The sequence below is a fragment of the Cavia porcellus genome, unplaced genomic scaffold (genome assembly GCF_034190915.1).
Source record: "Cavia porcellus strain 051 isolate PalLab524CR breed Dunkin Hartley unplaced genomic scaffold, mCavPor4.1 scaffold_4, whole genome shotgun sequence".
In the NCBI taxonomy this organism is placed as follows: Eukaryota; Metazoa; Chordata; class Mammalia; order Rodentia; family Caviidae; genus Cavia; species Cavia porcellus.
The window spans coordinates 99,034,130-99,048,437 of NW_026947487.1; the positions used below are offsets into that span (position 1 = coordinate 99,034,130).

The 14,308-nt window shown below is 51.3% G+C and overlaps 1 protein-coding gene across 1 annotated transcript; it reads left to right on the forward strand.

Annotated features, from left to right (window-relative positions):
• Positions 1 to 3,236: 3,236 nt before the first annotated feature.
• Positions 3,237 to 11,630, forward strand: Ca7 (carbonic anhydrase 7). Its single transcript, XM_003472041.5, has 7 exons — positions 3,237 to 3,394; positions 6,021 to 6,218; positions 8,605 to 8,723; positions 9,481 to 9,576; positions 9,667 to 9,729; positions 10,240 to 10,395; positions 10,855 to 11,630. The coding sequence occupies exons 1-7, from the start codon at positions 3,364 to 3,366 to the stop codon at positions 10,975 to 10,977; spliced, it is 786 nt and encodes a 261-aa protein (XP_003472089.1). The 5' UTR covers positions 3,237 to 3,363; the 3' UTR covers positions 10,978 to 11,630.
• The last annotated feature ends 2,678 nt before the right edge of the window (positions 11,631 to 14,308 follow it).

A 14,308-nucleotide genomic window follows, 5' to 3' on the forward strand; every position in this document is an offset into this window, starting at 1 on the left:
ACATAAATATATATATACATATATATGACTATATATGACTGTATGTATATATATATGACTTTATTACTAATATGTAGCAGAAAAACCTGTCAGGATTTTCACTAAAATATTAAATATTAATGATCTTGGGGCTAGGGATTTAGCTCAGCGGCATAAGCACCTGCCTTGCAAGCAGGTGGTCTTGCTTTTATCGATCCCCGGTATCGATAAAAAAAAATATATTAATGATCTTTGGATAGTGACAAAACCAGTTATTTAAATTTTCTTCTATATGATTTTCCAATTCTTACAAATTTTCTGTAGCAAACAAGTTTGACTACTAAAATTGGAAAATGAATGTCTAGGGGTCTTAAATGTGCCCAATAAGGTAAGGGAAAGGGGAGAGAGTAAAGGTCCTAGGGCCTGAGAATTGTGTCCTTGGTACCAAGAGTCACAGATATTACCTCATCTGACCACCTTATTAGTCTGCTAGATTCTCTTCCTGTTTTATATATTAAAAAGAAAAAAGCAGGCTCAGAGGGGAAACAACTTACCCTAGGTCATACAGCCAGTGATACTGGGTATCAACACAGATCTAGGTGAATCCACAGATTAGGCTCATTGAAACCTACCACATGTACTCAGACACTTGCAGTGGATCTTTTTCTTGAGGCAGGGGGTGCTGGAGCTCAGTCCTAGGCAATGATTTGGGGATTTCATTTTGTTTTGTTTGCTTGATACAAGGAACAGGGCTTCTAACTTGGCCCACTATCCCTATGCATAAGAAATGGTGAGAAGGAGGGATGATTCTGTCTATTGGTGCAGTGTTGGACATCTGATGTTTCAGTGATATGCACAGGGTCCCCATGGGTGGGCAGGGCAGGGACAATTCCCAAATCATCTTTCTGTCAAGCAAAAACACTGCACTTTCAGGAAGGGGTGCAGAACTTGGCCAAGGTTGTTTGATGAGTAGGCGTGACTTCACAAGCTGCTCCTGCCTTCCTCTCCTAGCCCTTCATAGGTCTCCACATCCCCTGTCCTCCCCCAGAGTGAAAGCCAGGAACCATTGAGACCAAAGAATAGCCTTTCAAGCAAAGAAATCAATTCATCTTTAAAGACAGCATAGAATTGAGACCAGAGGAGTCTGAATGGGGGCACAGGCTCCCCCACATTGACCTGGGTAGGCTGCCAGGCATGTGGGGCTTCTTCATCTAAGAAAGGCACATGCTACTGTCTCTTCTCACCTGCTTGAGTTCCCAGCTCCCAGGGAAAATTGCTGTAGATGGGTTTCAAGAAGGAAAGAATTAGATCAACTTTGATTTAGTTGCTAAAGAGGCCATATACTATATATACTTTAATTCTGTCCGAAGGTACAAAGGACTAGAATCCTCCTCACCCCATCCTGCCTGCCTCTGCCCTACTGTTTTCTAGTCTCATTCCTGGAAATATGACATTCTAACTTACTTTTCTTAAGTCCTTCTCATTTGTATGTCCGCAAATGAGAAACAAATCTAAAATCCACTTCCTCTCCTTCCTGTGATTTTAGACAATGTTGAATGAGAGCCCCAGCAGCCCCAAGTTGTCATCCTTGTTCTGTCTCTCACTGCAACCCTTGAGCCATCATTCAACCTCTTTGAATCATGTTTTCCTCATCTATGAAATGGGACAAAATTACTCCCCAGTTGTCATGTGGGTGATGCAGGAGACAAAACCTTATGAAAGGCTCCAATTTTAATTTTTAATTACTATAAAAATGTCTGTGTTGCTGGGAGAAGGAAGTGGGTCAGTGGAGTTTGGGTCACCCCTAAGTCCCCAATGGCCTTGCAGTCTCCCTCCTAGAAGAAAGTGGGGCTGGATTCAGTGGGAGACAGAGGACCCAGGCCTCCCCCTGTCTTACTGATTTCTAGGTTGAAGACCTGGGACCTTGACAATTTGGATTCTCTGTTACCTGCCCTGGTCTTGAGAGCCACCCACTACATCTCTAATGTCATAGGAACCAGGTAGATAGGATGGCAGAGTTCCCTCCAAGGTCAACCAGAGCAAGGCTTGAAATAATGTCTCCTGGTCAAGGTCTGACCAGGAGACATCTACACATGACCCTTTAGTTCCTTATGGGTACAGGCCCCTGGTGGCATCATTTGTCTGTTCTTGCATCCACCCACCCATCTGCTTATCTTTCCCAAACTGCTTTCTGAGGCCTAGCCTGAGACAAGCCCTATCCTTGGCACAAGGCCACATGCTAAGATGAGTCAGATTGGAGCCAGTGGGTGGAAGACAGAGGACACACAAGGAGGATGGCACGACAAGAACCAGGGCTCACGGTGGGAAAATGTTGGGCACTGAGGTTGAGTGTAGCAGGGTAGTGGGTTTGAGCTCCCAGCTGGGGTGCTGAAGGTCATAAAGGAGCAAGAAGAGATGGCACAAACAGAGGGACAAGCAATGAGTCTCTGAAGGAAGCAGGAAGTTGTAGAGAATAAGAGGGAGAGTAGGCGGCGGGGCTCAGACATGGTTACAGAGGGAAGCCAAACTGGTGTTTGTGGGTCTGTCTGTCCCCCTTGTGCACTGTTTGATGTCACTCCTCCCCACTCCCACTTTGGGGCTCTGGTTCCACCCTGAGCTAGGGGTTTGGATTGGCAGTCCTGACCTCTGTCTCTTTGGATTGGCTCCTCTGCCCACAGCACCGAGGAGGAGAAGTGGTAGAGTGCCTAAAGTAAGAATGAACTGGGACTTAATCATCCTCACCCTGGCTAGATGACCTTGGGCAAGTCACGTCACCTCACTTCACCTCACACACAGCCAATGCAGGCAGCACATACTGTAATGGGGACTGTATCACAGAAAGGACCTAAAGAGCTGGCAAACAGGGAACACTCCAGTTCTGGATACTTGATAGTGTCATTTAAAAGGGACTTTCCACCCCCAGAAAACACAGGGCCTAGAGCCTGGGTCCTCAGGAGTGGCAGTTCCATCCAATTCAGGGACAAGCCTACGGACAGATACAGTGTGAAAGAACCATGCAGCCTCCAGCATGGGCTGTCTCTTGTCATGGTGTCCCCCATCCCAGAGTCATACACATGGTAGGGAAGGAGAGCAGAGCAAAGCGCCTGGTGGGAGGTGGTGGGAGGTGGGGTGAGAGGTTTACCTCCTCCTGACCCCGCAGCTGGACCCCGAACTCTGCGGTCCTGCAAGCTTGTAGGGAGGGGGGGCAGGGCCAGCCTCTCTTACCCTGCTGGGGGGTGGGGGGCGGGTCCCCGGGGAGCTGCTCCTCCTGCCAGCCACCGCTTTAAGAAGCTGCTCCGCGGCAGCGAAAGGGGCCGAAGCTGCAGCCCGAGCAAGCGGACTGAGCCCAGCCGGCAGGTGCACGGCTGCGGGGACAGCAGCGGTATGACCGGCTGGGGCTACGGCCAGGAAGACGGTAGGCGCACAGCCCCGCCCGCTCCGACCCAACTGCACTCACCCGGACCCGCACGTCCAGGGTGGATTCATGAGCCTACACCCGTCACGCACCCAGTCCCTGCTCTCCTCCAGTCCCCAGAACCCGGCCCGCTCTGCCTGGCCTCAGCCCCGGTTCCCCAGCGCCCCGCGCAAAGTCCGCGCTGCGCTCCGGAGGGCCCGGCCGCTAGCGAGCGACCGGTGGACGAGCTCGTCCCGCCGCCGCCGCCTAAGCGCAGCCCCCGACTGCCACGCTCGCTTACTGTGACCCTGCCGCCGCACTCACGCATCCCCCGGCGTGCGCCGCGCGTGGGGGTGGCCGGGGCAGCTGGGGGCGGTTGCGGTGGAGCGTGGTGCGCGGGTGTCTGTGCGGAGAGCGAGCGCACGGTGTGTGAGCGTGGACCTCCCGGGAGCTGGGCTCCGCGTGGGCAAGGGCGCAGTGTCCTCAGGAGTTTCCCCGCAGAAATGCCCGGGCTGCGGTGCCGGCTGGTACGTGAGGCAAGGGGCGCTTGGGGGCGCACGCATGTATTTGACTACACAGAGCAGGGTGTTTGAGCACGTCAGGTGTGAGGCGTGGGAGTCCATAGCCCACACCAGCCTTTTGGTGTGACCCTGAAGATAGTTCCTGCATCCTGCCTCAGTTTCCTTAAGATGCAGAGGAAGTGAGAAGAGGCAGGAGGTAAGCTAGACGGCTTGAGTGTAGATATGGGACGCAATATCTTCCTTTTGGGTACTCTTATCAAGCATGGTTAGGGTGTGGGTAAAGACTTACACATTTCCGAGAGATAACCGATGAACCTGCTAAGATCTAAGCTGTCAGAAGGGGAACCCAGGCTGGCAGGTGGGGGTGGGGAGATCCTCCCAGCCCTGCTTCTTTGGGGAGAGAGTCACTTTGTGACCTGTGTGGGAGTTCTGGGCTACTGGGGTAGCCCAGAAGTTGCAGTGGAAGTTGCAGTGGACCAGAGGGAATTTAGGGGGTGCTGCAGAGTTTCTGCTGCCTCTGGAACCCCAGAAGCAAAGGAAACCCCCCCAGATCTGGACATTCAAGACAAAGAAGACATTCAGAAAAAGAGACCAGCAGAGATGGCGAGAGACAGAGAAGTAGGAGTTTGACAGAACTCATGGAAGACCATCTTCCCCTGTCAGCTTTTGAATGCTTCCCCCTCAAAGTCTGCGTCCCCTGATGCCAGCCCCTCCTGCTATTACTGCCCACCGGCTTGGAGCATCCTGTGTCCTCAGAGGCCTGCCACATGGGCCTAGCATCCTCAGGCAGCTCCCTCTAACCCAGTCTGATCTGGATTGTCCAGCCTGGGAGCAGTGAGAGAGAAGGAACAGAGGATAGAGGTTCCTGCATGCAGCCGTGTTCACAGGACTTCAAAAATAACCCACTGGGGCCGGGCCGTGGTTCTGAGTCATCCATAGGGGACACAGCTCTGTCGGCACCTGCTGCTGTTTTCTCAGGAAAACTTAAGAAGCCTAAAGAGGGAGAAGCACCAGCCGGCAGTAGCTCTAAAAATAGGCTGCATCTCAGGATGTTCCCCAGGGAGATGCTGAGCCTCTAGGCTGCAGATGGAGCCCCGGGGAGGCAGGTGGTGGGCGCCCGTGGGTGTGTGTGCAGGTGTGTGTGTGAGAGAGAGTGTGTGCATGAGCATGTGTCTTGCTCTGGTCCCTTTGTGCAAACTTGGGATTCCAAAAGGAGGTGTTTTTGTGTGTGGGTGCATACTCATGTATCAGATGTAGTGAGCAAGGTTATGAGTGTGTGTGTGTGTGTGTGTGTGTGTGTGTGTGTGTGTGTATACACACATGTTCTGGGCTTGACCACTGTGAGCCTGGTGGCCCATGTCACTGTACACATATGAAGGTCAGATCTACAGACTCGTAGGCAGAGGCCTGGGGAGGTAGCTGGAGGCAGTACAGACATATGCTGTGTGTTTATATTGGTACATGTGTACATGTGTGCTTGCATGAGAGGCCCTCAATTCCCTCGTCATGCTGGTTTCTACTTCATGAAGTGGTTGTGGGGAGCAAATACTTGTCGCAGAGTCAAAGTTAGGTTGATGTGAGTTTTTGCTGTTATCATCACCAACACTGTTTGCTCAAAGTACAGAAAGAGACTAAATAATTGATTTTTTCTTTTCTATGACAGGGTTTTGCTATGTAGTTCAGGCTGGCCTTGTACTCACTATACCTAGGCTGGCTCTGGAACTTGCAGCAATTTTTCTGCCTCTGTCTCTTGTGTTCTGGGATTATAGGCATATGCCAATACTAAATATTTGATAGTCAGGTCAGAGACTTTAGATGTCTGCTTGAGTGTGTGTTGAGGATTGAAAACCATCTCTGAGCTTGCAGCTGTGAATATTCTCTTCTAGGCAGTATCTCTTTTCACCTCCTATGAGGACTGCTAGTGAGTGCTAGGAAGACCATTCTTAGATAAGAAAATGGAGTTTGAAATGCAGTAGCAGTGCAGTAGTGGAGTTGGGATTAAACTCCAAAGCAGCTCCAAAGCAGGAGCTCACTGAAAGGATGTCAGGGAGACAGTTCCCCAGGGCTTTTTTCAGCCTGAACCTCAGAGATTTTGGCTTGCCTGAGTCCTTGCTGCCTCCCTACAGGCCCCTCAAATTGGCACAAGCTGTATCCCATTGCCCAGGGAGAACGCCAATCACCCATCAACATCATATCCAGCCAGGCTGTGTACTCACCCAGCCTGCAGCCATTGGAGCTTTCCTACGAGGTCTGCACATCCCTCAGCATCACCAACAATGGCCATTCTGTCCAAGTGGACTTCAATGACAGTGATGACCGAACTGGTAAGTGGCCTATGCTAAAGCCTGGCACATATTCCCCTAAGGTCTTAACTCTGTGCTGCACTGGCTCAGAAGCGGCAGCTTGCTGTTGTGGGGAAGGACAGCTTGGCTGAGCCTCAGTCTCCACTTGCATAAAATGAAAGTGATAAGATCACTTAGAGGTGAATGAAAAAAATGAAGTGGCATTTGTAGTTCCATCACATAACACACACTTAAGAAACATTAATTCCATTTCTTCCCATCCAGAGTGTTGCAGATCAGGTTTGGTTTTACTGCTGTCGTTGACCTGCTTTGTGTTCCAAAGCCCAGCCCTCCTTCCTGCATTATCTGGGCCAAGCTTGGTCATGAGAGAAGAGCACTGAGATGCTCTTTGCGCTGGACCTCTTGCCCACCTCTCAGATAGGCAAATAGAGGTGCAGGGCACTAGGGTGTGGCAGGACAAGACTGGCTCCAAAAGTCTCCCTTTCCACCTTGCCCAGGACCTGAAGTTCTCAGCCACCCTGGGCCAGAGAGAGGCCTGTAGAAACTTGCAGCAACTCCTTCAAGATCTCTGCTCTAGATCATAGTCCAGGTTCTTTCATGATGGATTCCTAGGCAGAGGCTTTGGAAGTACTCTGCAGTGAAGGGATTTTGTCCTAATGACTAGCCTATGGGAATTTGGGGTGGGATGAGAAAAGAACCTGCTGGTTTCTTATGAGAGGAAGTATATGGCCCCCTCCCTCTAACCACTGAAGCATGCAAGGAAACTTATCTCTCAAATAGAAAATCAGAAGGAAGGAAAGAAGAAAAACTAGAACTTTTCATGAGGAAAGTAATCTTAGTTGCTTAGTCTTGAATTTCCTGGTAGGCTAAGAAAAGAGAAAATTAGATGTAGTAGTGGGTGTGGAAAGAAGGCAAGCAGATCCGCAGGAGAGATAAACTGTGCTGACCTCTAAGAAGAGCCTCTCAAAACTTTGGAGAGGGGATATGGGAGTCTAGATGACTCTAGAGCAGTAATTTTCATATGGCTGTCCATTCCAGCAGCGTTTAGAGTGCTCTGCGGGCTTAAGTCAGACATCAGGAGCTTAATGAAGGTCATTGGGGTGGGGTGACTCAAGATCATGTCTTTGGATTGCATTCAGACCTGGATGGGGCTCCCTCCCCCACTGTAATGGCAGCCAGAGGAGTCAGAAATCCATGAAAAGAATAGTGACCCATTGTGGGCTACTCTGGAGGTCAAACACATAGAAAGTACAAGTCAGTGGCAGTGCATTCCATGGTCAGCTGGAGGGAGAAGATAGGGAGCCAAGCCCAAGTGGTCTTGGGTCCAGGTGAGACAGTCTCAAGCAGGGCCACAGATCTACCAGGAAGCCCAGTTGTTCCTACCACTGGGGGATGGTACAGCCTGACTGAGGCCCTTCCTACAGGCTGCCTTTGCCGTCCACCTACCTACCATTGCCCAGATGGGCCCTGCTTCTCTCATAGGTCTGGGCAGCAACGAGGGGCCTCTGGCCCGGCCTGGCTTGGCCTTATCGAGGGGCCCATGGGGACAAGGCCTTGCTCTAGTCACCCATCATGGAGGGGCCTTGTGGAACTCAGCCTGGGACTGTCACCTGATCTAGGGGCTCACATTCAGGCCTGGCTGGGCCCCCTTCATGCCAGATCACTTTCAGCTGGAAATTCTATCTGTCCCAGGTAGCCTCATACATGCCCCCAGCTTACCAGCTATCAAGGTGAGAGAGTCATGAAACCAGCACAAGTAGGGGCCTCCCAAGAGACTATTTACACAGGAGATGGCTCTGAGGACTTGAGCCTGTCCCAGAGGCTATGGACCCTCAGGAGCTGGCCTCCTGCCTGGGGCAACACCATGTGGTAGGGAAGTTCAAGGTTATTAGAAGGCAGTGCTGCCTGGTGATTAGGGGTCTGGGCCCCGCACACATACCATAGCTTGATGTGTTGCTGAATGACCTTGTGCAGATGCCTTGTTCTCTCTATGCTTCAGTTTCCTCTTTTATAAATAGGAATAATAGTAGAGTTTTCTCATTATGGGCTACTGTGAGAACTAAACAGATAAATCCTTCCAAGCCATCGTTGGGTCAGGGCTCTAGAGATGGAAGGCCTATTGTCAGTGGTTTCATGGGAAATCAGGCAGGAATGGGGAAGGGGACCCAATGTGGAGAGCTGTACTGTATCATTTTCAGATCCCTCTGTCACTTGCAGCCTGTTGAGGCTTTGATCCTGACCTGGATTTGGGGCTGCAGGGATGGTCGGTGGAATTGACCCAAACCCAACCAGCCTGGCAGATTTTCCACATAAAAAAATATATCCCCTTCCTGCTTCAGTCTTGGCATTGCCTCACCAGGCTGTGGGTCCTCCCACACCAACTTCTACATCCCCATTCTGCCCGCAGTGGTGACTGGGGGTCCTCTGGAAGGGCCCTACCGCCTCAAGCAGTTCCACTTCCACTGGGGCAAGAAGCACGAGGTGGGCTCAGAGCACACTGTGGACGGCAAGTCATTCACCAGTGAGGTGAGGGCCACCATCCGCTGCTCCGGGAAAGAATATGGGTCAGATGGTTCAGGTGCCTGGGTTGGGGGTGACTGGAGAGGGTGAGGAGGAGCACATGGGCCTTTAGGAGAGACACTGGCCCCTGCCTCAGCACAGGGCTATGTTCTGAACAATACCACCACTGTCCTGTCTGGGGATTCCCACCCAGGAGTTTTTGGAAAGGCCTCCCCTGACTCCTGTGCTGCTGATAGCCCTTCAGGAACTGAGCCTGGCATTCAAGGCTCTGCACTAACTCACCTTGCCTGGCCTCATTTCCCCCTGCCAGCTTCCCCCACTGAGCTATTTGTGACAAATCTCTGTACCTTGTTCCTTCATGACTCCAAGCTTTTGCCTATGCTGTCCCCTTTGCCTGAAATGTCCTCCATGGTTTTTATTTCTTAACCCTGTTTATTCTTTGGACTCAGCTGCAGGTGCCACCTCCTCAGGGAGGCATTGCACTGGATTGCTATCACTGAATTCATGTCACCAGCAGGCAGGCCCTGAGCCATGTGCCTCCTTGGGATCCCCTGGGGCTCAGGAATGTGTTGGGCGTGGAGCTTTGGGGATGCTACCTGTGGCCCTCCCTCTGGAACTCCCTGAGTCCCCTGGGAGGTTTGACAGCTCCCCCTCTTGCAGAGGACAGAAATGTGTTCTGAAAGAGGAGGGGGTTGGTTCTGAATTCTCATGTGGGCCCCTGGTAACACTGGCCCTGCCTGGGCCTGGCCTGCTCTTTCCCCAGCTACATTTGGTTCACTGGAATGCCAAGAAGTACAGCACCTTTGGGGAAGCAGCCTCAGCGCCAGATGGCCTGGCTGTAGTCGGCATCTTCCTGGAGGTGAGTTTGGGCCAATGGGTCTGGGAACAAGGTATGATCCTAATTTGAGTATGCAGGGGTGCTAGGCTTATACTAACCTCTCCCTGACAGACGGGGGATGAACACCCCAGCATGAACCGCCTGACAGATGCACTCTACATGGTTCGGTTTAAGGTGAGAGTTGGTCTGCCCCCCTATTGGGAGCAACTGGGTGGGATGAGGGAAAAGATTAGCTCACATTTGGGTCCAGCCACTCCTCCATGCTGGTGGCCAACCCTGGAGGATGTGGGTCAGCACCTCAGGGCCTTGCATCTGACCCTCCCACATCTGGTTCATGGCCCAGCTAGCACCAGCATGCAGCCAGGTGGGATATAGGATGTGTAAGATCATGGGTCTGTGAATGGTGCTTTGTCAGGCAGAGCTATTGAGGGAAGCCACAGGAAAAAGTGTGAACACAGTGACCAGAGAGACCTGGAGCCATAGCTTTTATCTACTAGCAAACAGGTACAGAAGATACAACCTAGGTTGGGGAGGTGGCAGCTCTGGTCACAAACATTTGGTCACAATTTGCCATCAGTGGGCCAAGAAGAAACCTGAATCCTCTGATGGCAACAAGTGAGGAATCTACAGGCCTGGCGATAGTAGGAGATCTGTGCTGACTCCCAGGTCTCCACCCTGCCCCAGGGAACCAAGGCCCAGTTCAGCTGCTTCAACCCCAAGTGCCTCCTGCCTGCCAGCCGGCACTACTGGACCTATCCAGGCTCTTTGACCACGCCCCCCCTCAGTGAGAGTGTCACTTGGATTGTACTCCGGGATCCCATCAGTATCTCGGAGAGGCAGGTGAGTCTTCGAAGAGACCCAGCTACAAATATATGGCCCCGTCCAGGCAGGGTGGAGTTCCTCCATCAAAGCTCCCATCTTTTGCTGGTAAATGTTTACATTTTTTAATTAGGAGTTAGTGTGGTGGTTAGTCATTAGGACCTAGATACAGGCTGGGTGGGGAGATGCCTGGATCCAGGAGCTGTGCCTACTGTGTTGGAACTAGAAGGGTACATGCACTGTTATGCCTTACTAGACAAGACTGAAACTAGAACTAGGTAAAATGGGCCAGGCTCAGAAGTTTAGTGACCAAAAAACTGAGCTTGGGACTATCAAGTAAAGAGGGATGGGGATAAGCCCCAGGGTACAGGGAGAAATATGGATAGAACTGGCTGTGTATGGGGAAGCCAGATGATGCATTTGGAGTCCAAGGACCACAGTACTCTCATCTTGCCCTGAGTGTCCCTTCTGCTTCTCAAGATGGAGAAATTCCGGAGCCTGCTATTCACCTCCGAGGATGATGAGAGGATCCACATGGTGAACAACTTCCGGCCACCACAGCCATTGAAGGGCCGTGTGGTCAAAGCCTCCTTCAAGGCCTGAGCTGCTCACCTGCCCAGCCAGCCATCACGGCACCATCTTCCCAAGGGCTTCCATGTCAGCAGACACCAAACCATCTGAGGCTCCCTGCCTAAGGGGTGCTGTGGACCCCTCTTCAGCTGGCTTGCTTCTTGGCCACCCTGGAGGGTTCTTGATGGGACCTACAAGTCATAGGTACCCTTCAGCTGCCCTGGGGAATAAAAGAACAGGAGATGGGCAGAGTCCAAGCCGGGAGCTGCCTCTGTTCTCCAAGACCCAAAGGCCCCTTGGAACCTCCTCTTGTCTTCCCTACTGGCAGTGGTAGCAGCCCCACCCTGAGCTCACACTGTGATGGATGAGACTGAGCTCCCCAGGGCAGGCAGCTGGCATTGCCAGGAAGATGCAAGCAATAATTAGAGGTGGGCAGAGATGCCCTCTCAGCATTACCTCTTCTGCAGGCCTCTGCCATGCACGCACCTCACTGCCAGGCTACTAAAATCAGCACCCAGCCTGCTGGAGGTGACGTGGCCTTTTCCCTCTAGCCACCAGCTGCCATGGGCAGGACCTGGCTACAGCTTAATATATTATCTTCCTTTGTTCCTACCCAACCACCAAAGCCACCTACATGACAGTCCATCCATGTACTAACGAATAAACTCATTTATTCATGCAACAAATACCAACTGAGTACCTATGCTATGTTAAGTACTTTTTGGGGCTTTGGGGAGCCATTGGTGGGGAGTCAAGGGTACTGTATTGAGAGGGACTGGGTACTGGGCCAGGGAGGGTTATGCAAAGGTCCAGAAGGTATAGAGGCAGAAGAAAGGAAGATGTTTTATTTAGGAAGAAATGAAATTCCAACCACTGTTCCAATGCAGAGAGAGAGGAACAGCAAGTTTAAGCAGAAGGAAGAGCAGGTGTGAGGCTCTCAAGTGACAGCTCAGTGTGGTTGTAGGGCCAATTCCCTGACAGAGGACATGGGACTCTCCCTGGGCTCATGGGAAGCCATTAAAGGTTGGCAGTAGAGGAGGGACAAATCCAGGTGTGCATGTGGGGATGATCCCCCATGGAATGTGGCAGGGAGCAAGTGGGGCTGGTGGCCCTGAGGCAGAGGACAGGGTGGTGGGGTTGTATGATAGAGATTTAAGGGTATAGCTCTAAAGACAGCTCTTGTCTGGTGTGACAGAGAAGTCCAGTATGGGTCCCGGAGGCAGAGAGGATGGCTTCTTGTGGACTGGGGATCCTGAGAGAAGCTGACTGTACTGGATACCCAGAATTTACAGACCCTGAAAGAAAATTTAAGGAGACACAAACTCTAGGCCCCAACCAGATGCTTGCACAACTCTGAGAGTGAGTGCCTCCTTAAATTTGTACCCTGAGTACCTTGCTTCTCTTGCTCTAGTCCCAGAGTCTGGAGAGCTCTCAAGCCAATCTCTGTATGGTCTTAGAGACCCAGTGAGGGAAGGTATAAAAGTGAGACATAAATCTGCAAGTTTGGCAGTGAAGGGGAAGAAAGGAATGGCTGAGTGGTGATGGGAAGGTGGCAGAGGTGTGTCTGAACACTCCTAAGAAATGGGCTGAACTTCATGCCTGGGAGGGGATGGTGGAGGTTTGTCCACTGCTTATTTTGGCTTTAGGTCTTGTCATTGTCATTGTACCACAAGGGAGCACCCAAGCTCCAGGGTACTTCCGGTTGTTAGATCTCTAGTTTTGAACTCAAGGACATGGAGGAAGCTAAGGCTTACTCTATTGAGTAAGTGGGTGGAGAGCCACACCTTTCAGTGCTCAGGCAAACCTGTCCCGAGAGTGGGTGAAGGTCAGGGGACAGGAGAAGCAAGTCCCCCCAGTGTAGGGCCAGACACAGGCTGCTAGCCTGACCAAGAGGCTCTCTTTTTCCTCCAGGTTTCAGTAGTCAGTCAGAAGGGTGGGGAGATATTGGGAAGACGCAGTTTGCTCAGTTGGGAACAGGTGGCTTTGGCATCAAGGAAGTCATGCTGACCGTGTGAACTGTCAAGGCAGGCAAAAGGCCTGGGGCAGTTGGGGAGTTTTCTTCCTATGACCAAGAACTGTCATTACTTCCACTTCACAGGTGAGGATAATGAGACTCAGAAGAGAGGCAAGTGTCCACACAGGAGCTAAACCAGAGCCTGATATGTACCATAGCAGCAGGCCCCAAGGGAGGGAAAGATGGCATTATGGTGACCAACCTGGGGTGGCATAATAACTGCTGCTGGATGTGCCAGTGTGCCTGTCCAGCATCTCCCAGGGGTAGTGGCACCACAGGGCTGGCACTGCAAAGAACTTGGAAAATGGGAACTGGTTTTATAATAATTATCTTGAGGCTGCCAAGAATTCTCTCTCCCTAAGATCTTTCCCTTAATTCATTTATTAAATTTAAAACTATTTTAAAACCCAAAGTGGCCTCTTTATGTTACAATCACAGCCCAAGATTTGACCGTATTACATTCAAATAGGAAGTCTGCTAGAACCAACTAGAACCCAAATATCTCCAGCAAATTTGGCCTCACGGGACCCCGGACTGGGACCTGAAACCTCTTGGAGGGTAATAATCTCCTGGCAATGATGGTGGGCATCCAATACGAGACAGGCTCTGCTTACTCCCTTCCTGAGGGTCCCTTCCTGGGCAGCCATGGGTGCCACTGGAGAGACTCAGGGAGGGCGGGGGACTGAATTCAGTGGCTACAGTATACTGAGTCTGTGGGCATGCTAGGGTCACAGGCTTCCCTCAAAGGACCTCCTGGAGAACCAAGTCTTTTGGGGTCCAAAGCAGGTTTCAGCTTTGAGGATGGAGAGATACTAAAGAAGTGGCTGGCTGTGAAGTTTCAGTCTGTTATGGTTTGTGTGTAGGTATCCCTCCAAAGTCTCATGCAGTCATGGGGGTTTTTTGGAGGTGGCTGAATCTAGAGTGTATGATTGATTCATAGTACAGTGCTGAGATTAAGGGTGGGTGATTGCTGGATCACTCCACTGATTGGGTTGGCACTGCGCTAACCCCAGTAGACTGATAAAATATAAGGGACAGAAAGTCTTGCCTTGCTTTCTGTCTTCTGCTGCCATGGACTGTTGCCCTGTGCCATCCCACCTTGCCTTGGAGCCAGCTGATATGGACAGAAACCTCTCCAAACTGTGAGCTAAACCAACCTTAACACCTTTAACTTTGGATGTTGGGTATTTTGTCAGCAATGAGAAAAGTAACTAGGACACAGCTCCTGCTATAGTTCCTTCTACAGAGGACTTGCTTCTTGCTCCTACAGAGGCCTAGGAATGTTCCCAATTGGCTGTCTGTGGACGCACCCTAGAGAGTGTGATCTAGGGAACAGTAGCAAAGTGTTGA